The following is a 27890-nucleotide window of genomic DNA, read 5'->3' as shown; positions in this document are numbered from 1 at the left end:
GGGTTCAACTATCAATGGTCAATAGGTTGCCTTGTCAAGCGACATCACGAGTTGTATAAGTTGTGCTGCAGCTGCCTTTGCACCTCTTAAAAAGAAGGCCTCTGACACCAACAGGATATTACTATTGGCACAAAAACGAAAGTATTCAGTGCATTAGTTAGAACAATATTACTTTATAGATTAGAATCATGGACAATCCTTAAGCAGATAGCCCTAGATCTTCAACCATTGCACTTCCCCATTGATGATGCCAAGCTAGCTGCCCTAAACCGATCCCAGTGGTGTGCATTTATTCAAGATTCCCTGCCTTGGCTGTCACAGGGCTGGCAAGTTTACCCTACCGGCAATTCATTCTAAGTCTACGTGTTATTAATTGGCAAAGAGGGCTGTATGAGGATGTTTTATTTCTATAGTAACTTTGAGCTTGTCTTTTCAGGGTACATGCTTGAACCTGATCAGGAGCGAAGGCCTGACATCTACCAAGTTTCATATTTTGCCTTTAAACTAGCAAAGAGAGAATGTCCAATACCCAATGTATATGTGAGTATTTTAGCATTCAGCATACTTGCTTAATCCTTAGCCAGACATGTATTCCATCTCAAAACATTTCTGAGAGAGGGCAATCCAATAGCGAGGTTATGTTCTCATTCTTACTTATAAAATTTATTTTGGGTGCGTTTTAGACTTGCTTCAAATAAATGTAAGGTTAAATAAGACATTTTAATCACAGTAAGGAAGCTGAGGCCCCATAGTGTACACGAAAATAAATGCAGATCTTCAAATGTACTCATTGGTTTCACCGCCTCCATACATCCCCTTGTGAAAGTAGCTGTCTTCACTATGGGAAGCATTCATTTTGCCAGCTGTCTGGATCCCGGCTGTCAGGATACCGATGCCAGAATCCCGACACCCAGCGAAATACCAGCGGTTGGAATCCCGACCAAAGGCCAAAATCCTCACTTGTGTGGTGGTCCATGCCACAACCTGAGGGGGGAATACACCAGGCCCGAACTGCGGCGAGCCCGCGAGTGGACACGCGCTTGCCGCTGATATTCCAGCTATCTGGATCCCTGCGTCTGTCTCCTGACCGCCAGGATCCGGACAGCCAGCATATCATCTAAAACCTTCACTATCTGTGCCGCCGTAAACCAGTTCCTATCCTTGGTGCAATAGTTCTGCCAGAAATTAGATATATAGCTGCTCAACCTAAACGCTGAATAGCTCAGAACTTCCTCTACTTGTACCAGAACACATATTGTATGTGCAGGTGCCTAGTTGCTGCCCAGTGGCACCCACTCAGCCACAAGGGGAGACTCAGCTGGGATGCTTACAACTCTGAATTGGTCGCTGTTGCTGAAAGCTGTTTGCTTGGCTATGGAGCATGCACAGTGCGATTTATTAGCAAGATGTCTCCACAGAATGGATTTAAGTGCATGTCTGATGCAGACCCTAAGTGTGTGTATGTGTATATATATATTTACACATTTTCACCCATGTCATGAGATGTGTGTGTATACTGTACATGCACAAACCTATTATTATACAGAGGAATTTATGTATGTCATACTGCCCTTTGATGGAAACAAAATTAGTATTCAATTCTGGATTAGCTAGGTTTTCCCACACTTGAATTTTTTTGGTCAAAATACTTTGATTTGCTTTTAGATCTGTAAGTCTCTACCAGCTATGCACATCTGGCATTTGTACCCATCCTTATTTGTAATATTGCACAAAAAAATGTAGGATGGAAAACATAGGGGAACAGCAAGGTCTGAGCTTTGACTAGAACAGTATCTTTGTGTATTTAAACCACTCCAATGTGGCTTTTGCTGTACTTCTTATGTCATGGTCCAGCTGATGCATATGCCTTCTCATGAATCAGATTGCAGCAGGAGCTCATCCATGCTCCCATCAGCATGGTAGGGATAGTAATTTGGATAATGTGCATTATTATAGATTTGTGCTAGAAAGTTTCAATAAGATTATACTGTATAATCTGGTATGAAGGACTCCCATGAGCTTTCTGGCAACATATAGGTAAGATTTCATATGATTTCTTCAACAGTGTTTTTGTTACATAGTGAACAAGTTCTTTCATCACTACCATGGAATTCTTTAACTGTCGGTGTTGGCTTCATGTATGCTGACCCCGCTTTACCTTTTTTAAACAAATGTACACCATATTCTCTTCAATTCTTTGATTGTCTCTTTCAATTCTAAAAGTTTTTGAAACACTCAGATTTGCTTTTCACTTTTCCGTGATCTTCGTGATGAAGCTTTTATTTAAACATGCACTAAACAACAATGGGAACTATCGCAGATGTATTAATTTTAAAATCAATTCAAAACGCCCATCATTAGAGAATTATTTCCATCAGTGTGAGAGTGGGTGGTGATATACACACAAACCACTATTGCTGACCTGATTTACGTTTGTTCAAAGCAGCTCAGAGAGAGAGACATAGTTACTAATGTTGTTCTTTTATTTTATGATACACCCAGTGGAAGGGCTATGGTCTGAATGTGGACATACAAATGTGTCCTCATATGGCCAGTCTCAATACACCACGTAGCGTGAGATGCTTGGCATGTATGAGCCACCAGCTCCTGTGCAACTGTTGGCGCTGTTTTTTGTTGTTTTTTTTCCCCACAACTGCATCTTATTCGCAACATGATGTGACTAGGGCGCACCAGGAGACTATGCTGATTAATTTTATATACGACACCTTTTTATACGTGTAACCGAGCCTGTATATGAATCATAACTGAACTTTGCTTGAAAAAAAAAAAACATGGCCTCTACATCGTAGCCGTTCATTTACAGATTCAGAGACTCAGTCGCACATAGATATACAAGTGTCGCATATCAAAGTAATCAGCGCAGTCTCCTTCTAATAACAGCGCTTTGCAGCTAAGATGCATCTTCAGCAAGCAAGACACCCAATGTTAGCAGAGTCTCATGAGACCTGGCACACTGTTTGGCGAGTTTACAGCAATGATGTATGAGAACACATCTGCAGTTCGAATACGGACTAAAGAATGTAAAACATTTTTTTCACAATTTTAATTTTGGGGCCAAAGTTAGGCTTGGGTTAGTGATACTTTGCTAATGCAAAACTGCATGTTCGGCATACTGAAGTTCGATATTATATTAATGTTAATATTTGACATGTTGATCTCTCATCCATGTCAACATTTTGTACCACACCCCAGGGCCTGATGATATTTTCTTTATTTTTATTATAATACAGTCAAAGTGTTTTGTTGGTGTTATTATCTTTTTATATGCTGACAAAAAGTGTCTGTAGCATCAGAACCATTAAGGGGATATTTCAAGAAAGAAAAAAAAAAAACCCAGCACACAAGCAATACAATGGGGTCAGTTCATTAGGAACGAGTGTGCATCATGAAACTCAGATACAAAAGGCAACATGGGAGAAGCGTATTAAAAAGTGGAGAGCATTACCTAGACCCCCCAAAAAGCGGCAACTGAGATAGCAGTACCATATAGAAGGCTGTTAGTGACCATAAGGCGAGTACTGTATGGATGTTCTTAATAGGTGTCTAATGGATGATTTTTGCACTCTTTCTTAATGGTCAACAAATGATAGCATGCGCATGTTTTTTTCAGCACATTAATGTTTTTCTCTTATGTCCTAGAGGATACTGGGGATCCGTTTAGTACCATGGTGTATAGACGGGTCCACTAGGAGCCATGGGCACTTTAAGAATTTGATAGTGTGGACTGGCTCCTCACTCTATGACCCTCCTACCAGAGTCAGTTTAGAAAATGTGCCCGGAGGAGCCGGTCACGCTTATGGAAGCTCCTGAAGAGTTTTCTGCATTTATTTTTCTGTTTGTTATTTTCAGGCAGGACTGGTTAGCACCAGCCTGCCTGCTTCGTGGGACTTAGGAGGGGAGAACGGCCTAACCTCTTGAAGGGTTAATGGTCCCGTTCCCCGCTGACAGGACACTAACTCCTGAGGGAACTATTCGCAAGCCCCACCTCGGCGAGCGTACATTGCCGCAGCACGCCGCCACCCCTAACAGAGCGGTGACTACTAAGCTGGCGTTCCGGCTAGCGGGTCGCCGGCCATTATGAGGGCATGGGGAGACGGCTTCTAAGCGGCGCGGATTGCGTCTCCAAATACAGTACACAACTGCGTCTCAGTACACTGTACACAGTACCCAAACTGGCAAATACAGCCTTAAAACGGTTCTGCTCCATTTTAAGCACAAAATTTACCTCAGCCAGTATAAAAAAAAAAGTGGGAAGACTGCGCGCCATTGAAGGGGCGGGGCTTCACTATGAGGATCCAGCAGCTCACCAGCGCCATTTTCCCTCTGCAGTGGACACAGACGCCAACTGTCAGGGACGCGCAGCTCCTCCAGTATGACTCCAGATCACCTCAGCGGTATGAGGGGGTCATAGCAGAGGGGGAGCGATATTAGTGTACTAAGTCCCCAATCTGGGTACTTAGTCTGCGACCCAGCTAAGCTTGGCATTAGCGATAAGGGCGCTGTGGGCTGGCTCCAAAATACTCTGTCTCCCTGGAAGGGCTCTTTGTGGGTTAATTGTGCTTTTAACCTTTCCTGTGTGTGTGTGTGTGTGTGTGTGTGTGTGCGCTGTCACATTTACATTATGTCAGGCAAAGAGTGTGTTTCATGTACGGCGGAGTGTTCCTCTTTCCCAGGGAGCTCACTACTGTGTACTCAGTGTAGTGCACCTTCTCAGGCTAGCGGGGCTGACCCAGTGTGGCTGGATTCCTTCAAGGGAATGATTTCAAATATCTCTAATAAATTGTCCCGCAATGAGAAAGAGACGCAATACTTAAGACAGTCTGTGGATGAGTTTATGAACAGAGACTCAGTCCCCAAACAAGTGTCTCAGTCCCTTGCCATTTGTCTAAAAAACAAACTCTGGCCCATAACCTGCAGTTTGACTCTGACGCTGAGGGGTCAGACATGGGGGAGGGGAGAGGTGGATTCAGAAGGGGGGGACGTTGCTCTGCCACATGGAACACAGGCTCTTATAGAGGCTATCAGAGATATGCTACAAATTCCTGATAAGGTGATAGAGGAGTGTGAGGAATCTTATTTTAATGTAAAAAAGAAGTCCTCAGTCACTTTTCCTGTGTTAAATGAATTGAATACCCTGTTTGAAGGACCGTGGGTAAATCCTGATAAGAAATGTCAAATCCCTAAAAGGTTACTCTCCTCTTTTCCTTTTCCTTTTCCTTCTGAGTATAGAAAAAAAATGAAAAAGTCCACCGATACTGGATGCATCTGTGTCCAGGTTGTCACAGGAGATTGTGTTACCCGTCCCTGGTGCAGGCTCCCTGAAGGACGCTGCTGATCGTAAGATTGAGACTACACTCAAATCCTTGTACACAGCGGCTGGGGTGGCTCAGAGAACCACTATAGCATGTGCGTGGATTACTAAAGCCATTGCTAAATGGTCGGGTAATCTTATTGAAGGGTTGGATTCCTTATCTATGAGGGAGATTGTGTTACTCCTGCAACATATACAGGACTCTGCGCACTTTATGTTGGAAGCCATAAAATAGGTAGGTTTGCTTAATGCACGCACCACTTCTATGGCAGTGTCAGCACGCAGGTGCTTGAGGTTACGCCAGTGGACTGCGTACGCGGATTTCAGGAAAGGCCTGGAGAGGTCTTATTTGGAGATGAACTGGACACATGGATCTCCAAAGCTACTGTGGGTAAGTCCACATATCTTCCTTCTGCAGCTCCCCCAATCAGGAAGACCTACTCAAGACCTACCCTACAGTCCTTTCGGACTGCCAAGTTTAAGGGCAAAGTAATAGGATCTTCTAGAGAGGTAAACCACGCAAACCAGCAGCTGCCGGTTCTCAGGAACAGAGCTCCAGTTCTGCTTCCTCAAAGCCTTCTGCATGACGGTGGACCGCGTGGCTTGGAAGACTGGCAGGTGGGAGCCCGACTAAAGAATTTCAGTCACATCTGGACAACATCATGTCAGGATCCCTGGGTCATAGATCTTATTTCCCAGGGGTACAGACTGGAGTTTCAGGAGCTACCATCTCACAGATTCTTCAAATCAGGCTTACCAACTTCACAAGAGGCAAAAATGACCTTACAGGATGCCATTCAAAAACTGGTGCATACTCAGGTTATTGTTACAGTTCCACCTCATCTGCGCAACAAGGGGTACTATTCCAACTTGTGTTTGGTACCAAAACCGGAGACTAAGTTTGAATCTAAAATCGTTGAACCTGTACTTTTAAGTTTTTCTTCCGTTGGAAAAGGCATTGGTAATCCAGTCGATGGTTCGAGATGTCCTGAAGCCAACCCGGATATCTGTGCATCTATGCATTCGCCTTTTGGGGAAAATGGTGGCCTCTTACGAGGCTCTTCAGTACGGAAGGTTTCATGCACGACGCTTCCAGCTCAATCTGTTGGACAAATGGTCTGGATCGCATCTTCACATGCACCAGAGGATCCGTCTGTCGCCAAAGTCCAGGATCTCCCTTCTGTGGTGGCTACAGACTTCTCACCTAATCGAGGGCCGAAGGTTCGGGATTCAAAATTGGATTCTGCTAACCACAGATGCAAGCCTCAGAGGTCTGCAGTTTCAAGGAAGATGGTAAAGTCAGGAAGTCGTCCTTCCAATCAACATTCTGGAACTCAGGGCTGTATACAACGCCCTTCTGCAGGCCTCATATCTTCTTCAAGATCGGGCCATTCAGGTTCAGTCGGACAATGTGACGGCAGTAACGTACATAAATTAACAGGGAGGAACGAAGAGCACAGCAGCGATGTCAGAGGTATCAACAATTCTCCTCTGGGCAGAAAAACACGCTGTGGCATTGTTGCGGTCTTCATTCCAGGAATAGACAACTGGGAAGCAGATTTCCTCAGCAGACACGACCTGCACCCGGGGGAGTGGGGCCTTCATCCGGAGGTGTTCAGGTGCTTGACACGTCGATGGGGATGTCCACAAATCAACATGATTGCCTCTCGTCTTAACAAGAAGCTCAAGCGGTATTATTTCAGGTTGAGAGACCCACAGGCAGTGGGTGTGGACGCTCTGACAACTTCATGGCTCTATCAGATGGTGTATGTGTTCCTCAACTTCCGCTGATCCCAAGAATTCTGAAAAGAATAAAAAGGGAAAAAGTTGAAGCAATTCTCATGGCTCCGGATTGACCAAGAAGGGCCTGGTATTCGGACCTTCTGGAAGATCCGTGGCCTTTACCTCTTAGCGAGGATCTCCTGCAACAGGGGCCGTTCGTCTATCAAGACTTGACACGGCTTCGTTTGACGGCATGGAGGTTGAACGGCTAATTCTAGCCAGGAAAGGGATTCCTGACAAGGTCATCCCGACTGATCCAAGCCTGGAAGGGGGTAACGTCTTAACATTACCACTGTATTTGGAAGAAATGCGACTCTTGGTGTGAGAGCAGAAAATATTGGAATTTCATCCGGGACGTTTCCTGTTTTTTTTCTGCAGTCGGCTGTGGATGTGGGCCTAGGTCTGGGCTCCATAAAAGTCCAGATTTCAGCCTTATCCATTTTCTTTCAGAAACAATTGGCGTCTCTTCCTGAGGTCCAGACGTTCTTGAAAGGGGTTCTGCACATCCAGCCTCCCACGTCACCTTGGTATCTCAATTTGGTCCTGCAATTCCTCCCATTCGGACTGGTTTGAACCTTTACAGGAGGTAGACGTAAAATATCTTACGTGGAAAACCGTCACACTGTTGGCCTTGGCTTCTGCAAGACGTGTCGGAACTGGGGGTGTTGTTTTACAAGAGTCCCTATTTAATCTTCCATGAAGACAGAGCTGAACTCAGGACTTTCTTCCTAAGGTGGTGTCGGCATTTCACATAAACCAACCAATTGTGGTTCCGGTTGTGACCAACTTCTCTGTTACTTCAAATTCTTTGGATGTTGTAAGGGCTTTGAAGGTGTATGTGAATAAAACGGCTTGTCACAGGAAATTGGACTCGCTGATTGTTCTTTACGATCCCACTAAGATTGGGTGTCCTGCTTCAAAGCAGTCTATTGCACGCTAGATCAGGCTTTCCAGCATGCTTATTCCATGGCAGGCTTGCCGGTTCCCAAATCTGTACAGGCCCACTCTACTAGGTCGGTGGGTTCTTCTTGGGCGGCTGCACGGGGTGTCTCGGCTTTACAGCTCTGCCGAGCAGCTACTTGGTCAGGTTCGAATACATTTGCAAAGTTTTACAAGTTCGATACCTTGGCCTCTGAGGACCTTCAGTTTGGTCAATCAGTTCTGCAGGAACCTCAGCACTCTCCCACCCGGTTTGGGAGCTTTGGTACTTCCCCGTGGTACTAAGTGGATCCTCAGTATCCTCTAGGATGTAAGAGAAAATTGGATTTTAATTACCTACCGGCATGGCTTTCCTCTTGTTCTGTGTGTCCTGCTTTGGAATCTCACCACTATCCTTATCTATCCTTCTCTCAAAGTATGTCCGTCTCCTCGGGCACAGTTTCCTAAACTGAGTCTGGTAGGAGGGGCATCGAGGGAGACGCCAGTCCACACTATCAAATTCTTAAAGTACCCATGGCTCCTAGTGGACCCATCTATACCCCATGGTACTAAATTTATCTCCAATATCCTCTACGGACTACGAGAAAAGTATTTACGGGTAGGTAATTAAAATCCTATTTTTCCAGCATTGTGGATTACAGAAATATCTGTAAAGTGATTTTCAATGTTTTAATATAATTTTGTGCAAAACTGGAAAAACGCTGTTTAGCTCCCCTACCAATGAACAATCATACACATGCAGGAATTATGCTATGTATAAATTTCTCCAAGTGTATGATTATTAATTGTTAGGGGTGTGCCAGGGGTTCTGCACGTTCCGACGTGTTTACCTTTATAGTGAAGTGTTTATCTAATTTTTCGCCTGTTCTGGGAGAGAAGGTGTGCACAAAACCCATTTCCTCAGGAAAAGCAATGCAAGTAATTGAATTGCAATCTGTGGTGCGAGTTTGCCATGAGAACAGCTCATAGGTCCCAACTCTCACCTAACTGAGTTGACCCCCAATATATTCAAATGTGATTGTAGTAGCGCAATCCTCGAACATTGAGGGATTTTATTTTTTTTACAGCTAAGTGAATGACCCATAAGAACAATAGCTGTGCTCTGGATCAGAGATTCTGACTTCAGTCCGCACTGGAGACAAGTATAGTGCATAGAGGGGTATCCAATTAGCAGCTGTAATTTACTGCTAATAGGTTCACTGGGGGATATCCCAATAGCCCCGTAAACCAGCACTTATCGGTGATTATGCGGCACCCGAAGCATAATCTGCGTTAAGCAGCCATCTGAGACGCTATAACACATGGGATTGGGAATTTATACCTGATCCCATGTGTTGTCGCATGAGCACAGGTCCTTTTGTGGTCGATATATATGGTCTTTAATTGGATAGCGTGATGGTCAAAAATCACAGGTCCCCATAATATCCCCCATAGTGTGAATTAAGAGGTTAATACATTGCACAATAACTGGTAACATTTTAAAATAATGCAATTTTAAAATTGAATTTTACTTTAAAAAATATTTTTTTAAATTCAGCATCACTTTTTTTTTTATGCATTCTTTTCGCAGAATTCATCAATCCCACATGCTCTTCCAGAACCAATGACTGCAAGTGAGGCTGCTTCTAAAAAGAGTCAAATAAAAACCAGGTGAGGTTACATTGTCCAAATTGTACTTCTGTTGACCAATCCTACAACTAAGCAACTAAGGGGGTAATTCCAAGTTGATCGCAGCAGGATTTTTGTTAGCAATTGGGCAAAACCATGTGCACTGCAGGAGAGGCAGATGTAACATGTGCAGAGAGAGTTAGATTTGGGTGTGGTGTGTTCAATCTGCAATCTAAATTGCAGTGTAAAAATAAAGCAGACAGTATTCCCCTGCACAGAAACAAAATAACCCTCCCAAATCTAACTCTCTCAAAAATCCTGCTGCGATCAACTTGGAATTACCCCCTAAATACGATTGATTTAACAAATTGAAGATCATCTATTTTCCTGCTGCTGTAGATAAGCACACAGCCCAGTGATGCATCTGCTGCAGTATGTGGTATAGAAGGCATGTATAGATTCATATGGATGGAGCGGGATAGACTGTAGCCACTAAATCAAAATGTTTACTTTGTGAGCCTTCAAAAATTAAGCACTGCCCAAACTCTACTTAGGACAAGGTGAGAATGGGCAGCTTATGGTAAATTATTTCCTAAGAAATAACTAGAAATATTGCACATGCATAGAAGAGAACATGTTCTTTAAATCGGTGTAATAAACATAAAGTGACATGCAAAGCTGACTCTGAGAAAGTTGAATTTGAGCTCCATCTTGTGGTAGGCAAAGAAAAAGTCAGTTTTTGCTAGATGTTCTGTGTAGCTTGTTTGCTTCAGCATATTTGTTTGCTCTGTGACCAGTTATAATTGCATGGAGCATGTGCGTTTCAGATACAGAAGAACAAATAGTGGCTATATCACTATGCAATATACTTCATTTTAACAAAAATGGATAAGAAAGTGGAGCACAAAATAGTTGGTGCACTATTAAATTCTATGTTCCATGTCACAGAGTTCATTACATAGGGATCAGTGAGTGATGTCTGGGCACACTAACATTTCTTTGTCTTATTCACATGCAGTCTGTGTAGAATATAAAGGGTAACACATAGTAAATACGCATAAGTGAAAACAAAATAGGCACTATGGGCATATTCAGGATTGTTCGTAGGTTGGCTGCAGTTGTATCCACGGAACTACATACGGATATTCACCTGTATAACCCTGTACAACCGTACTGCCCCTATCTATATGCGTGTGAAAATAAGTCTTCACGATCAGTGCAAGAGATCGGTCTGAAATCAGACAGAATTTTATGTATGATACCAGATCCCCAAAGAGGGGACAAAAAGAAGCTAGTTACTGCTTGGGTGCACACAAACCCAACTGATTAGGTAAATAAAAATATAAACTTTATTCAAAATCCCCTGTATTAATATAAACTATTGACTTTAATATCATATAGGTAAAAAAAATTGTATATGTTTAATTTTTATTCCTGGATTCTAAATTTCTATTATGTATGTATGTTCAAGCGAAATATTAAAATTGAATAAAAAATTATAATAAATGTGAAAGAGTTAAAGTAATAAAGTGAATAAAGATTTTAAAACAAGAGCTAATGTATTCCTCAATGATGTGTTTGTGTCTTTATTGATTGTACATACATGAGCATGAATTTGGCCACCGATCGTAAGAACCAGATGGTACGTTATAGCATAGTTGTGTACCAATGATTGTTCTTGCCGTGTTTCCCATCGATGGCAACCATAGATGGGAAACATACTGATACATCCCTAATCACAGGTCATTGTGAGTACAGTAATTTGTAGCCAGTATGACCTAAAAATTGCCAAATTGGCCATCTAAATTAGTGCATTTATTGACAACTTGAATATATTTTCCTTACTATACTCCCAATTTTTGTAGTTAATATTTGGTAGTGTGGGTTTTTTTTTTTTGGTTATTATTTGTGTACTCTGATCATGTTGGAACATGGCCCAAACCGTTCCTTTAAAAGAGCTTTTTGAATGAGCCCTAAGGGAGAAGTTTACACAGTAACAGATAATGCTGACTATATAGTAAAGACATTAACTGTTTGAGGCAGACCTTGTGTCATATGAAATCGTATTTTAGATATGTTTCACAAAATTGCTTTCCCATTACAGAATAACAGATTCACTTGGACCCACAGAAACCTCAATCGCACCAAGACAGAGACCCAAGGCATTTGCAGGCACAGCCCCAATAAAGGCGCTAAATATCCCAACCTCTGCAACCCCAGTGAAGATGGCAGTACAAAGTGTTCCATGTCATCAGAGCCACAATGGTAGTAATACACATTTTAGTGATTGCCAAATGTACATACTGTATGACATAAATGTAGTGACTTATAGGAGCATATACTATAAGAGGTGTGTGCGTGTGTGTGTGTGTGGGGGGGGGGTCTTGGCGAGATGAATTGTCTACTTCCATCAATTGTTTCCCCCCCTCCCCTTTAAATAGAAGGAAATGGTACACACCTACTGTTGGTGATCTTTAGTCTGAAAATGGCGATATAAGGTACTATTGCGTACAGTCAGGTAAATCAAAGCTTTTTATACCTGGCTTCTATGTTATTAGGTAATTGCTGATTCAGTCATCAAAGCAAAAGACCTGTCAGTCCTAGAAAAGGAACTTCTACAAATGTAAAGTAGTGTGTTTTCAAGAATGGACAAGCATATATATATATACACATTATGGATGTTTAAGTGAGTTTTGTTGCAGTACTTCATCCTGAGGTCACAGATACAGGCAGGTGCCTCATGCAACCTAATGTGAAACAAAGCAGTATGTACAGTGCAGGTGTTAACACAGTTGTGGGAAACGAGTTACAAACAGTTATTATAATGAATTATATAAGGTAGTGCCAAGGACACAGTGCATACCCACTATGGATGTAGTAGGCATCCACTGCAATTAGGGCCTCCCTCTGCCCTTGCCATGAGCAATTCTGTTGGGAATGAGATGCAAGGCACACAATGAGTGCGGTTCTGGTTAAATAGTCTCCCGTTACATGGGTGCAGCATATGGAGAAAAGGACCACATTAATCCAGAACAGCAACCTCATCCCACATACACATAGCCAGGTCCCAGCACACATGATGCATGCAACGTTGTTCCGGCTTGCAGATAACCGACTAGGCCACACTCTCCTCCTGCTAGGGGTTTCTGGCTGTTTTTTTACCATCCCGTCAACGTCTTTCATACTAGACAACTGCTCCCCCAATCAGTGTGGCTCGCTAGGCACTGGCAGTCTGACAATAACCACAGATAGTGTAAAGTGTTCTCTGTTGTGGAGATGGTAAAGGCTGGATGCCTGGAACTCGAGGGCAGGATGGGAATGTCATTACACAAGCAGGGGACATTTCCCATAACTATGGCCAGGTCTTTCACAGTAGCACCTAAAAAAAAGTATATGTATAGTATATGAAGTTTAATTTTTAGAGTTACTGAAAAAAGTGACGTTACTCCATATTGTTGCATACTAACAGGTAATAATAAGTATGTTGTAAAAATCTTTTCAGTGGTTACAGATACAACAGCAACAAGACCTGGCAATGGGCCTGACACGCTCTTGGCTCATGAAAGTAGCCAGCAGCCTCAACAACAGCACAGGGTTTTACAGCAACTACAGCTAGGCGACTGGAGGCTACAGCAACTTCATCAACTACAGCAGCAGCAACTGATACAGGAAGCCTACATGCAGCAGGTAGGGAGCTGTTCCCACTCTAATGGATTCTTTGGGTGAGATTCAAATGATACATCACGCCCAATTTCCTTTCTAAAATGATCTCCGTTATCACGCATATTGCGCCCATAGTGATCAGGTTTAGCTGTGTAAAGGGTTGGGTGCCTCCCTACTCCAGGGGTAGCAAGCTGAAATAATAATACCATGCCCCTGAGGGCAGAAACAGAATGGGTCTGGAAAGGGGTGAAAAGAATTGAATCTCGCCCATGATGTTGAAGGAAGAGGGGGATGTATAAAACCTTTGAGAGTGAAAAGTGGGTATTTTACTCATAGCAACCAATCCAATTCCTATTGTCATAGTCTGTGCTTGAACCAGTTTGGTTGCTATGGACAACTTTTCCGTTTTATCTCATCTTTGTTGCATCTCCTCAATAGTGTGATGATGATATCCACTTCTATATGCAATATATGTTAACTAATGTCCATGTTAAAGAGGAGTTACAGTAATATGAATCATTACCTCATTTCTTGATTCATGATTCAAACCTTTATCTCAATAAATATATAATAGAGTAGATGTATGTATGTTCACAAATGTATACCCCAGTCCCAGATGAACAGAATTAGCCACACTGATAGCTTTCAAGTCACGGTTGACATGAAATATCCAGAGCACCTTGTCTGGAGCTTACTGTAGGTTGTAGTTTTCTGCTTTCATACTCATACACATACACTTTGTGACTGTAACTGCTGATATGACATCACACAGTCCAAATAAGCTAAACTTACATTCATTGAAATGATAACATAAGGGTCACACATCTGCTATATATGTGAAAGTATAGTTTAACGCCTTATTCCAAGTCACCCCTTCACCTACAGTACAGTTCCCCGTCCAGTTTCATTTTGTTATCATCATTAAAGAGGCAGAGATAAGCTTCAGATCAGCAAGTCCAGGTGTAGGGGGCTGCAGGCTATGTGAAACTCAGACTTATGTTTCTCTAACGTCCTAGTGGATGCTGGGGACTCCGTCAGGACCATGGGGAATAGCGGGCTCCGCAGGAGACAGGGCACATCTAAAAAGCCTTTTTAGGTCACATGGTGTGTACTGGCTCCTCCCCCTATGACCCTCCTCCAAGCCTCAGTTAGGTTTTTGTGCCCGTCCGAGAGGGTGCAATCTAGGTGGCTCTCTTAAAGAGCTAGTTAGAAAAGTTTTTTTTTAGGTTTCTAATCAGTGTCTCCTGCTGGCGACAGGAGCACTGCAACGAGGGACTTAGGGGAGAGACTTGCAACTCACCTGCCTGCAGGAGGATTGAAGTCTTAGGCTACTGGACACTGAGCTCCAGAGGGAGTCGGAACACAGGTCAGCCTGGGGTTCGTCCCGGAGCCGCGCCGCCGATCCCCCTTACAGACGCTGAAGAACGGCAGAACGGAGGTCCGGAAACAGGCGGCAGAAGACTTCAGTCTTCATAGAGGTAGCTCACAGCACTGCAGCTGTGCGCCATTGTTGCTACACGGCTCACGGATCTCGGTCACGGAGGGTGCAGGGCGCTGCTGGGGGCGCCCTGGGCAGCAATATAGAGTACCTTAGAGGCAAATAAATACATCACATATAGCCATTAAGGCTATATGTATGTATTTAACCCAGGCCAGTTTATTAGAAAAACCGGGAGAAAAGCCCGCCGAAAAAGGGGCGGAGCTTATTCTCCTCAGCACTCGGCGCCATTTTCCTGCACGGCTCCGCTGGTGAGGAAGGCTCCCACGACTCTCCCCTGCACTGCACTACAGAAACAGGGTAACAAAGAGAGGGGGGGCATAAATTGGCGATATAATTATATATTGAGAGCGCATATATAGAAACAACACCTTCTAGGGTTGTTATATACAGTATAGCGCTTTTGGTGTGTGCTGGCAAACTCTCCCTCTGTCTCCCCAAAGGGCTAGGAGGGTCCTGTCTTCAATAGAGCATTCACTGTGTGGCTGCTGTGTGTGTCGGTACGTGTGTGTCGACATGTATGAGGACGAAGTTGGTGTGGAGGCAGAGCAATTGCCGATGATGGTAATGTCACCCCCTAGGGAGTCGACACCGGAATGGATGGCTTTGGTTATGGAATTACGTGATAATGTCAGCACATTACAAAAGTCAGTTGACGAAATGAGACGCCCGGCAAACCAGTTAGTACCGGTTCAGGCATCTCAGACACCGTCAGGGGCTGTAAAACGTCCCTTACCTCAGTCAGTCGACACGGGTACCGACACAGATGAATCTAGTGTCGACGGTGAGGAAGTAAACGTATTTTCCAATAGGGCCACACGTTATATGATCACGGCAATGAAGGAGGCTTTGCAGCTCTCTGATACTACTGGTACCTCAAAAAGGGGTATTATGTGGGGGGTGAAAAAACTACCTGTATTTTTCCCAGAGTCAGAGGAATTGAATGATGTGTGTGATGAAGCGTGGGTTACCCCCGATAGAAAAATGCTAATTTCAAAGAAGTTGTTGGCATTATACCCTTTCCCACCAGAGGTTAGGGCGCGCTGGGAATCACCCCCTAAGGTGGATAAGGCGCTCACACGTTTATCAAAGCAAGTGGCGTTGCCGTCTCCTGATACGGCCGCCCTCAAGGATCCAGCAGATAGGAGGCTGGAAACTACACTGAAGAGTATATACACACATACGGGTGTTATACTGCGACCGGCAATAGCCTCAGCCTGGATGTGCAGTGCTGGGGTAGTGTGGTTGGATTCTCTGACTGAAAATATTGAGACCCTGGATAGGGACAGTATTTTATTGACTCTAGAGCAATTAAAGGATGCTTTTCTTTATATGCGAGATGCTCAGAGGGATGTTTGTACTCTAGCATCAAGAGTAAGCGCGATGTCCATATCTGCTAGAAGAAGTTTATGGACGCGACAGTGGTCAGGTGATGCGGATTCCAAGAGGCATATGGAAGTATTGCCATATAAAGGAGAGGAATTGTTTGGGGTCGGTCTTTCGGACCTGGTGACCACGGCAACTGCCGGCAAATCCACCTTTTTACCTCAGACCCCTTCACAACAGAAAAAGACACCGTCTTTTCAGCCGCAGTCCTTTCGCTCCTATAAAAAGCGACCAAAAGGACAGTCTTATCTGCCGAGAGGCAGAGGAAAGGGTAAGAAAGGGCAGCACGCAGCCCCTGCCCAGGAACAGAAGCCCGCCCCGGCTTCTACAAAGCCATCAGCATGACGCTGGGGCTTTACAAGCGGACCCAGGAACGGTGGGGGGTCGACTCAAGATTTTCAGCAATCAATGGGCTCACTCACAAGTGGACCCGTGGGTCCTGCAGATAATATCTCAGGGTTACATGCTGGAGTTCGAAAGGTTTCCCCCTCGCCGGTTCCTAAAGTCTGCTTTACCAACGTCTCCCTCAGAAAGGACGTCGGTTTTGGAAGCCATTCACAAGCTGTATTCTCAGCAGGTGATAGTCAAGGTACCCCTCCTACAACAGGGAAAGGGGTATTATTCCACACTATTTGTGGTACCGAAGCCGGACGGTTCGGTAAGACCTATTCTAAATCTGAAATCCTTGAACCTGTACATACAGAAATTCAAGTTCAAGATGGAGTCACTCAGAGCAGTGATAGCGAATCTGGAAGACGGGGACTTCATGGTGTCCCTGGACATAAAGGATGCTTATCTGCATGTCCCAATTTACCCCTCACACCAAGGGTATCTCAGGTTCGTGATACAAGACTGTCATTATCAGTTTCAAACGATGCCGTTTGGTTTGTCTACGGCCCCTCGGGTCTTTACCAAGGTAATGACCGAAATGATGGTTCTTCTACGAAGAAAAGGCGTATTAATTATCCCTTACTTGGACGATCTCCTGATAAGGGCAAAGTCCAGAGAACAGCTGGAAGTCGGTGTAGCACTAACCCAGGTAGTGCTCCAGCAACACGGGTGGATTCTGAATCTTCCAAAATCTCAATTGACCCCGACAACTCGTCTGCTGTTCCTGGGAATGATTCTGGACACGGTTCAGAAAAAGGTGTTTCTCCCGGAGGAGAAAGCAAGGGAGTTATCCGAACTTGTCAGGAACCTCCTAAAACCAGGAACGGTGTCAGTACATCAATGCACAAGAGTCCTGGGAAAGATGGTGGCTTCGTACGAAGCGATTCCATTCGGCAGATTCCATGCACGGACATTTCAGTGGGATCTGCTGGACAAATGGTCCGGATCGCATCTGCACATGCATCAGCGGATAGCACTGTCACCAAGAACAAGGTTGTCTCTCCTGTGGTGGCTGCAGACTGCCCATCTGTTAGTGGGCCGCAGATTCGGCATACAGGACTGGGTCCTGGTGACTACGGATGCCAGCCTACGAGGTTGGGGAGCAGTCACAAAGGGAAGAAACTTCCAGGGCGTGTGGTCAAGCCTGGAGACGTCTCTTCACATAAATATACTGGAGCTAAGAGCGATCTACAATGCTCTAAGTCTGGCAAAACCGCTGCTTCAGGGTCAGCCGGTGTTGATCCAGTCCGACAACATCACGGCAGTCGCCCACGTAAACCGACAAGGCGGCACGAGAAGCAGGAGTGCAATGGCAGAAGCGGCAAGGATTCTGCGCTGGGCGGAGAATCATGTCATAGCACTGTCAGCAGTGTTCATCCCGGGAGTGGACAACTGGGAAGCAGATTTCCTCAGCAGACACGACCTTCACCCGGGAGAGTGGGGACTTCATCCAGAAGTTTTCCACATGATTGTGAACCGTTGGGAAAAACCAAAGGTAGACATGATGGCGTCTCGCCTCAACAAAAAATTGGACAGGTATTGCGCCAGGTCAAGAGACCCTCAGGCAATAGCTGTGGACGCTCTGGTAACACCGTGGGTGTACCAATCAGTGTATGTGTTCCCTCCTCTGCCTCTCATACCAAAGGTGCTGAGAATTATACGGAAAAGAGGAGTAAGAACGATACTGGTGGCTCCGGACTGGCCAAGGAGAACTTGGTATCCGGAACTTCAAGAGATGCTCACGGAGGATCCGTGGCCTCTACCTCTGAGAAGGGATCTGCTTCAGCAGGGACCTTGTATGTTCCAAGACTTACCGCGTCTGCGTTTGACGGCATGGCGGTTGAACGCCGGATTCTAAAAGAAAAGGGCATTCCAGAGGAAGTTATTCCTACCTTGATTAAGGCTAGGAAGGAAGTGACTGTACAACATTATCACCGCATTTGGCGAAAATATGTTGCGTGGTGTGAGGCCAAGAAGGCTCCAACGGAAGAATTTCAATTGGGTCGATTCTTACATTTCCTGCAAGCAGGATTGTCTATGGGCCTAAAATTGGGGTCTATTAAAGTTCAAATTTCGGCCTTATCAATTTTCTTCCAGAAGGAATTGGCGTCAGTGCCTGAAGTACAAACTTTTGTCAAAGGTGTACTACATATACAACCCCCAATAGTGCCTCCAGTGGCACCGTGGGATTTGAACGTGGTTCTAAATTTTCTCAAATCTCATTGGTTTGAGCCGTTAAAATCGGTAGAATTAAAATACCTTACATGGAAGGTAACCATGCTGTTGGCCCTGGCTTCTGCCAGGAGAGTTTCAGAGTTGGCAGCTTTGTCATACAAGAGCCCATATCTGATATTCCATTCGGACAGGGCAGAATTGAGGACGCGTCCTCAATTTCTCCCTAAGGTGGTTTCGGCATTTCACTTAAACCAGCCTATTGTGGTGCCTGCGGCTACTAGCGACTTGGAGGACTCCAAGTTACTGGACGTTGTCAGAGCATTAAAAATATATATTTCAAGGACAGCTGGAGTCAGAAAAACTGACTCGTTGTTTACATTGTATGCACCCAACAAGATGGGTGCTCCTGCGTCTAAACAGACGATTGCACGTTGGATCTGTAGCACAATCCAACTTGCACATTCTGTGGCAGGCGTGCCACAGCCTAAATCTGTAAAGGCCCACTCCACAAGGAAGGTGGGCTCATCTTGGGCGGCTGCCCGAGGAGTCTCGGCATTACAACTTTGCCGAGCAGCTACGTGGTCAGGGGAGAACACGTTTGTAAAATTTTACAAATTTGATACTCTGGCTACAGAGGACCTGGAGTTTTCTCATTCGGTGCTGCAGAGTCATCCGCACTCTCCCGCCCGTTTGGGAGCTTTGGTATAATCCCCATGGTCCTGACGGAGTCCCCAGCATCCACTAGGACGTTAGAGAAAATAAGAATTTACTTACCGATAATTCTATTTCTCATAGTCCGTAGTGGATGCTGGGCGCCCATCCCAAGTGCGGATTGTCTGCAATGCTTGTACATAGTTATTGTTACAAAATCGGGTTATTACTGTTGTTGTGAGCCATCTTTTCAGAGGCTACTTCGTTTTGTTATCATACTGTTAACTGGGTTCAGATCACAAGTTGTACGGTGTGATTGGTGTGGCTGGTATGAGTCTTACCCGGGATTCAAGATCCTTCCTTATTGTGTACGCTCGTCCGGGCACAGTACCTAACTGAGGCTTGGAGGAGGGTCATAGGGGGAGGAGCCAGTACACACCATGTGACCTAAAAAGGCTTTTTAGATGTGCCCTGTCTCCTGCGGAGCCCGCTATTCCCCATGGTCCTGACGGAGTCCCCAGCATCCACTACGGACTATGAGAAATAGAATTATCGGTAAGTAAATTCTTATTTTACTTTACATAATGTCCAGGCCCAGTGAGAATGTCTTCTATGTAAAACAAGTGATGGAATTATTTTCTGTTTGTCAGTACAACACATAGAATTGGTACTTTGGTTGATAATATCTGGTGACCTATCTTTAAAATATGGTACAGTCTCTGTAGCATCAGGACAATTAACAAATAGTCGTGCATTGTTGCAAAAGGATGAATTAGTAGTGCATAACTTACAGGTCGAGTATCCCATATCCAAATATTCCGAAATACAGATTTATTTATTTTTTTTAGTGAGACTGAGATAGTGAAACTTTTGTTTTCTGATGGCTCAATGTACACAAACTTCGTTTAATACACAAAGTTATTAAAAATAATAAGATTTTAAACCTACCGGTAAATCTTTTTCTCCTAGTCCGTAGGGGATGCTGGGGACTCCGTAAGGACCATGGGGAATAGACGGGCTCCGCAGGAGACATGGGCACTAAAAAGAACTTTAGATATGGGTGTGCACTGGCTCCTCCCTCTATGCCCCTCCTCCAGACCTCAGTTAGAGAAACTGTGCCCAGAGGAGACGGACAGTACGAGGAAAGGATTTTTGTTAACCTAAGGGCAAGATTCATACCAGCCCACACCATCCACACCGTATAACATGGAATATACAAACCAGTTAACAGTATGAAACAAAACAGCATCAGCCAGCGACTGATCCTAACTGTAACATAACCCTTATGTAAGCAAAAACTATATACAAGTCTTGCAGAAGATAGTCCGCATTGGGACGGGCGCCCAGCATCCTCTACGGACTAGGAGAAAAAGATTTACCGGTAGGTTTAAAATCATATTTTCTCTTACGTCCTAGAGGATGCTGGGGACTCCGTAAGGACCATGGGGATTATGCCAAAGCTCCAAAACGGGCGGGAGAGTGCGGATGACTCTGCAGCACCGATTGAGCAAACATGAGGTCCTCCTCAGCCAGGATATCAAACTTGTAGAACTTTGCAAAGGTATTTGAACCCGACCAAGTAGCAGCTCGGCACAGCTGTAGTGCCGAGACCCCTCGGGCAGCCGCCCAAGAAGAGCCCACCTTCCTAGTGGAATGGGCCTTTACAGAATTTGGTAACGGCAATCCAGCCGTAGAATGAGCCTGCTGAATCGTGTTACAGATCCAGCGAGCAATAGTCTGCCTAGAAGCAGGAGCGTCAACCTTGTCGGCTGCATACAGGACAAACAGTGCCTCTGTTTTCCTAACCCGAGCCGTTCTGGCCACATAAATTTTCAATGCCCTGACCACATCAAGGGACTCGGAATCCTCCAAGTCCCGCGTAGCCACAGGCACCACAATAGGCTGGTTCATATGAAAGGATGAAACCACCTTGGGCAAAAATTGAGGACGAGTCCGCAATTCCGCTCTATCCACATGGAAAATCAGATAGGGGCTTTTGTGAGATAAAGCCGCCAACTCGGACACTCGCCTAGCCGATGCCAAGGCCAACAACATGACCACTTTCCAAGTGAGATACTTTAATTCCACCGTTTTACGTGGTTCAAACCAGTGAGACTTAAGGAACCGCAACCCCACGTTAAGGTCCCAGGGTGCCACTGGAGGTACAAAAGGAGGCTGGATATGCAGCACTCCCTTCACAAAAGACTGTACTTCTGGGAGAGAAGCCAATTCCTTCTGAAAGAAAATGGATAGGGCCGAAATCTGAACCTTAATGGAGCCTAATTTTAGGCCCAAATTCACTCCAGTCTGTAGGAAGTGAAGGAAACGGCCCGGATGGAATTCTTCCGGAGGAGCATTCCTGGACTCACACCAAGATACATACTTCCGCCATATACGGCGATAATGTTTTGCTGTCACGTCCTTCCTAGCCTTTATCAGAGTAGGAATTACCTCATCCGGAATGCCCTTTTCCGCTAGGATCCGGCGTTCAACCGCCATGCCGTCAAACGCAGCCGCGGTAAGTCTTGGAACAGACAGGGCCCCTGTTGTAACAGGTCCTCTCTGAGAGGAAGAGGCTACGGATCTTCTGTGAGCATTTCCTGCAGATCCGGATATCAGGCACTTCGCGGCCAATCTGGAACAATGAGAATTGTCTGTACTCCTCTTCATCTTATGATTCTCAATATCTTGGAGATGAGAGGAAGAGGAGGAAACGCATAGACCGACCGGAACACCCACGGTGTCACCAGGGCGTATACTGCCACCGCCTGAGGGTCCCTTGACCCGGCACAATACCTCGGTAGTTTCTTGTTGAGGCGTGACGCCATCATGTCTATCTGAGGCAGTCCCCACTGACTTGCAATCTCTGCGAAGACTTCCTGATGAAGTACCCACTCTCCTGGATGTAGATCGTGTCTGCTGAGGAAGTTTGCTTCCCAGTTGTCCACTCCCGGAATGAAGACTACTGTGAGAGCGCTTACATGATTTTCCGCCCAGCGAAGAATCCTGGTGGCTTCTGCCATTGCCACTCTGCTCTTTTTTCTGCCTTGGCGGTTTACATGAGCCACTGCGGTGATGTTGTCTGACTGAATCAGAACCGGTAGGTCGCGAAGCAACTTCTCCGCTTGACGAAGGGCGTTGTATATGGCCCTCAACTCCAGGACGTTGATGTGAAGACAAGCCTCCTGGCTTGACCAGAGACCTTGGAAGTTTCTTCCCTGTGTGACTGCTCCCCAACCTCTGAGGCTCGCGTCCGTGGTTACCAGAACCGAGTACTGAATGCCGAACCTGCGACCCTCTAGAAGGTGAGCACTCTGCAGCCACCACAGGAGAGATACCCTGGCCCTGGGGGACAGGGTGATCATCTGATGAATCTGTAGATGTGCCCTGGACCACTTGTCCAGAAGGTCCCATTGGAAAGTCCTTGCATGGAACCTGCCGAATGGAATGGCCTCGTAAGACGCTACCATCTTCCCCAGAACTCAAGTGCAGTTTTGCACCGACACCCTTTTTGGCTTTAATAGGTCCCTGACCAAATTCATGAGTTCTTGGGCCTTTTCCATCGGAAGATAAACCCTTTTCTGGTCTGTATCCAGAATCATGCCTAAGAAAGGCAAACGAGTCGTTGGAACCAACTGTGACTTCGGGATATTGAGAATCCAGCCGTGCTGTTGCAACACCTTCAGGGAACGTGATACTCTGTTCAGCAACTGCTCTCTTGATCTCGCTTTTATTAGGAGATCGTCCAAGTACGGGATAATTGTGACACCCTGCTTGCGCAGGAGCACCATCATTTCCGCCATTACCTTGGTGAAAATCCTCGGGGCCGTGGAAAGCCCAAACGGCAACGTCTGAAATTGGTAATGACAATCCTGTACAGCAAATCTCAGGAATGCCTGATGAGGTGGATATATGAGAACATGAAGGTATGCATCCTTTATGTCCAGGGACACCATATAATCCCCCCCCTTCCAGGCTGGCGATGACCGCTCTCAGCGATTCCATCTTGAACTTGAACCTTTTTAAGTATAGGTTTAAGGATTTTAAATTTAAAATGGGTCTGACCGAACCGTCCGGTTTCGGGACTACAAACAGGGTTGAGTAATACCCCATCCCCTGCTGAAGCAGGGGAACTTTGACCACCACTTGTTGAAGACACAATTTTTGAATTGCATTTAAAACGATCTCCCTCTCTGGGGGAGAAGCCGGTAGGGCCGATTTGAAAAATCGGCGAGGAGGCACCTCTTCGAATTCCAGCTTGTAACCCTGGGAAACAATTTCTATTGCCCAGGGATCCACCTGTAAGTGAACCCAGACGTGGCTGAAAAGTCGAAGACGTTCCCCCACTGGGGCGGACTCCCTTAGCGGAGCCCCAGCGTGATGCGGTGGATTTTGTAGAGGCCGGGGAGGACTTCTGCTCCTGGGAACTAGCTGTGGTTAGCAGCATTTTCCCCCTGCCCTTACCTCTGACAAGAAAGGAAGATCCCCGTACTCTCTTGGGTTTATGCGACCGAAAGGACTGCATCTGATAATGTGGCGTTTTCTTAGGCTGTGAGGAAACATAAGGCAAAAAAGTTGATTTACCTGCTGTAGCTGTGGAAACTAGGTCCGTGAGACCTTCCCCAAACAATTCCTTACCCTTGTAAGGTAAAACCTCCATATAATATGGATAGGCAGTGGTTATAGCTGGGCGCCTCTATACAATATGTGAGTCACTTGATAAAAATGAGTTTATACATTCCTTTGCAGAGGACGGTCCTCAAGATTCTCTTTTGGTCAGTACGTTTTCACTCTCACGTTTTCAGGGAGTGATTGGAAAAACGCAGGCGTGTCCAAGCGTTTGCAGGACGGGTGTCTGACGTCCGTTCCGGCCCTGGACAGGCTGAAGTGATTGCAGCGGCTGAGTAAGTCCTGGGCTACTCAGAAACTGCACAAAATCTTTTTGTACCGGCCGGTTGCACATACGATCGCACAGTTGCACAGCTAAAATGCACTCCCCCGGTGGGCGATGACTGTGTGAACGCAGGACTGCAAAAAACAGCTAGCGAGCGATCAGGTCTGAATTAGGCCCATGGACTGTCCATGGGCCTAATTCAGACCTGCATGTGCAACCGGGCGGTACAAAAAGATTTTGTGCAGTTTCTGAGTAGCCCAGGACTTACTCAGCCGCTGCAATCACTTCAGCCTGTCCAGGGCCGGAACGGACGTCAGACACCCGTCCTGCAAACGCTTGGACACGCCTGCGTTTTTCCAATCACTCCCTGAAAACGTGAGAGTGAAAACGTACTGACCAAAAGAGAATCTTGAGGACCGTCCTCTGCAAAGGAATGTATAAACCCATTTTTATCAAGTGACTCACATATTGTATAGAGGCGCCTAGCTATAACCACTGCCTATCCATATTGTATTCGTGTTAAATTGAAGTGTTTTGGGGAGACACTTGCTTTGGGAGTTGGAGTAGCCAGGCAGCCTTTTGCGCAGTTAAGGACACAACAGAAATTGTGTTGCTATAAAACCTCCATATGCCTCTTCGAGTCGGCATCACCCGTGCATTGTCGGGTCCATAGGGCTCGTCTAGCAGAAATCGCCATAGCGTTGGCTCTGGAACCCAGTAAGCCAACGTCCCTCTGAGCATCTCTCATATATAGGACAGCATCTTTAATATGACCCAGGGTCAATAAAATGGTTTCCTTATCCAACGTATCTATATCAGCAGATAAGGTATCTGTCCATGCTGCTACAGCGCTACAAACCCAAGCCAACGCTATCGCCGGTCTGAGTAAGGTACCCGTATATGTGTAAATTGACTTCAAGGTAGTCTCCTACCTGCGATCAGCAGGATCCTTGAGGGTTGCCGTATCTTGAGATGGCAGCGCTACCTTTTTGGATAAGCGTGTCAACGCTTTGTCCACCCTTGGGGAGGATTCCCACCGTATCCTGTCCTTAGCCGGGAAAGGATACGCCATAAGAATCCTTTTGGGAATCTGCAGTTTTTTGTGTGGAGATTCCCAAGCCTTTTCAAATAACTCGTTCAGCTCATGAGATGGGGGAAAGGTTACCTCAGGTTTCTTTTCCTTATACATGCGCACCCTCGTGTCAGGGACAGAGGGGTCATCTGTGATATGCAACACATCTTTTATTGCAATAATCGTATAATGAATACTTTTAGCCAATTTTGGCTGCAACTTTGCATCATCGTAGTCGACACTGGAGTCAGAATCCGTGTCGGTATCAGTGTCTACTACTTGGGATAGTGGGTGCTTTTGAGACCCAGAAGGTCCTTGCGACATAGTGAAAGGCAGGGTTTGACTCCCTGTACATTCGCTGGACTCTGCTTTGTCCAACCTTTTGTGTAATAAATATTTAAAACATTCCACATATCCAACCAGTCAGATGTCTGCGTTGCCGACGGAGACACCACACTCATTTGCGCCAGCTCCTCCCTAGAAGAGCATTCCGCTTCAGACATGCCGACACACGCGCCCGACACCCCACACACTCAGGGAATTCTCTATCTGGAGACAGTTCCCCCACAAGGCCCTTAGGAGAGACAGAGAGAGAGTATGCCAGCACACACCCAGCGCCAATGACCATGGAAAAAATACCCAGATAGCGCTTTTATTATATTATATTCACTGCGCCAAATTATGTGCCCCCTCCCTTCTTTAAAACCCTCTGTCACCGTGTTCAGCAGGGGAGAGTCCGGAGAGCCAGCTTCTCAGCGGTGTGCTGTGGAGAAAATGGTGCTGGTTAGTGCTGAGGGATCAAGCTCCGCCCCCTCAGCTGCGGGCTTCGGTACCGCTCGATTCCTTTTAAAAACTGGCGGGGGATCTCCAATATACAGTGCAGAGCCTATATATATACTTTTTTTGCCAGTCCCAGAGGTTTAAATTGCTGCCCAGGGCGCCCCCGCTGCGCCCTGCACCCTTACAGTGCCTGCCGTGTGTGTTTTGTGTGGGAGCAATGGCGCGCAGCGTTACCTCAGTGAAGATCTGAAGTCTTCTGCCGCCTCTGAAGTCTTCTTATCTTCTCATACTCACCCGGCTTCTATCTTCCGGCTCTGTGAGGAGGACGGCGGCGCAGCTCCGGGACGAACAGCTAGGAGAGACCTGCGTTCCGACTCCCTCTGGAGCTAATGGTGTCCAGTAGCCTAAGAAGCAGAGCCTAGCATTTAAGAAGGTCTGCTTCTCTCCTCAGTCCCTCGATGCAGGGAGCCTGTTGCCAGCAGGCTCCCTTAAAATAAAAAACCTAACAAAAATTATTTCTTTCAGGAAATTCAGGAGAGCTCCATGTAGTGCACCCAGTCTCTTCTGGGCACAGTATCAAACTGAGGTCTGGAGGAGGGGCATAGAGGGAGGAGCCAGTGCACACCCATATGTAAAGTTCTTTTTAGTGCACATGTCTCCTGCGGAGCCCGTCTATTCCCCATGGTCCTTACGGAGTTCCCAGCATCCTCTAGGACGTAAGAGAAATTGTATTAAATGACCTTCAGGCTGTGTGTATAAGGTGTATATGAAACATAAATGAATTGTGTGAATGTACACACACTTTGTTTAATGCACAAAGTTATTAAAAATATTGGCTAAAATTACCTTCAGGTTGTGTGTATAAGGTGTTTATGAAACATAAATGTATTCTGTGCTTAGACTTGGGTCCCATCACCATGATATCTCATTCATTATGGTATGCAATTATTCCAAAATACGGAAAAATCCGATATCCAAAATACTTCTGGTCCGAAGCATTTTGGATAAGGGATACTCAACCTGTATTGGTTTATCCAATAATACTGGAAATTACCTTATTTGTGCTTAGTAATATTACAATTATACGGGGCTGGACTGAGAATTTATTGGCTGTACTACGTATTTGCAAAGGTCTTAGCTGTTGACGATTAAACTATTGCTCTGCCTGTCTTATTGAGATCATTGCGGTAATTGCTCTTTACAAGGCATCTTTCCCTGGATTTTGGAAAAGTTATAGAGAAATCACACCACCTTCATTGTAGCCCCACAGCAGCTATGAAATTTCTCACATTGTGAAATTCTTCAGCAAAGCGGTGCAACTACTGTATTTCTCTGACGTCCTAGTGGATGCTGGGAACTCCGTAAGGACCATGGGGAATAGCGGCTCCGCAGGAGACTGGGCACAACTAAAGAAAGCTTTAGGACTACCTGGTGTGCACTGGCTCCTCCCTCTATGACCCTCCTCCAGACCTCAGTTAGAATCTTGTGCCCGGCTGAGCTGGATGCACACTAGGGGCTCTCCTGAGCTCCTAGAAAAAGAAAGTTTATTTTAGGTTATTTATTTTCAGTGAGATCTGCTGGCAACAGACCCACTGCTACGAGGGACTAAGGGGAGAAGAAGCGAACCTACCTGCTTGCAGCTAGCTTGGGCTTCTTAGGCTACTGGACACCATTAGCTCCAGAGGGATCGAACACAGGGCCCGACCTCGATCGTCCGGAG

At 45.6% G+C, this 27890-nt stretch overlaps 1 protein-coding gene across 2 annotated transcripts in view; it reads left to right on the top strand.

The window, feature by feature from the left end:
- BMP2K (BMP2 inducible kinase) overlaps window positions 1–27890 on the top strand; it is a 406412-nt gene that overhangs the window by 318079 nt on the left and 60443 nt on the right. For both annotated transcript variants that reach the window (XM_063919964.1, XM_063919966.1), the window contains exons 8-11: window positions 437–540; window positions 9624–9703; window positions 11766–11926; window positions 13164–13348. In XM_063919964.1, coding sequence (XP_063776034.1) covers window positions 437–540; window positions 9624–9703; window positions 11766–11926; window positions 13164–13348 — 530 coding nt within the window. The remainder of the gene's footprint in view (window positions 1–436; window positions 541–9623; window positions 9704–11765; window positions 11927–13163; window positions 13349–27890) is intronic.

Source organism: Pseudophryne corroboree, chromosome 1, assembly GCF_028390025.1.
Source record: "Pseudophryne corroboree isolate aPseCor3 chromosome 1, aPseCor3.hap2, whole genome shotgun sequence".
NCBI lineage: Eukaryota > Metazoa > Chordata > Amphibia > Anura > Myobatrachidae > Pseudophryne > Pseudophryne corroboree.
This window is presented reverse-complemented; position numbering and strand designations above follow the sequence as displayed.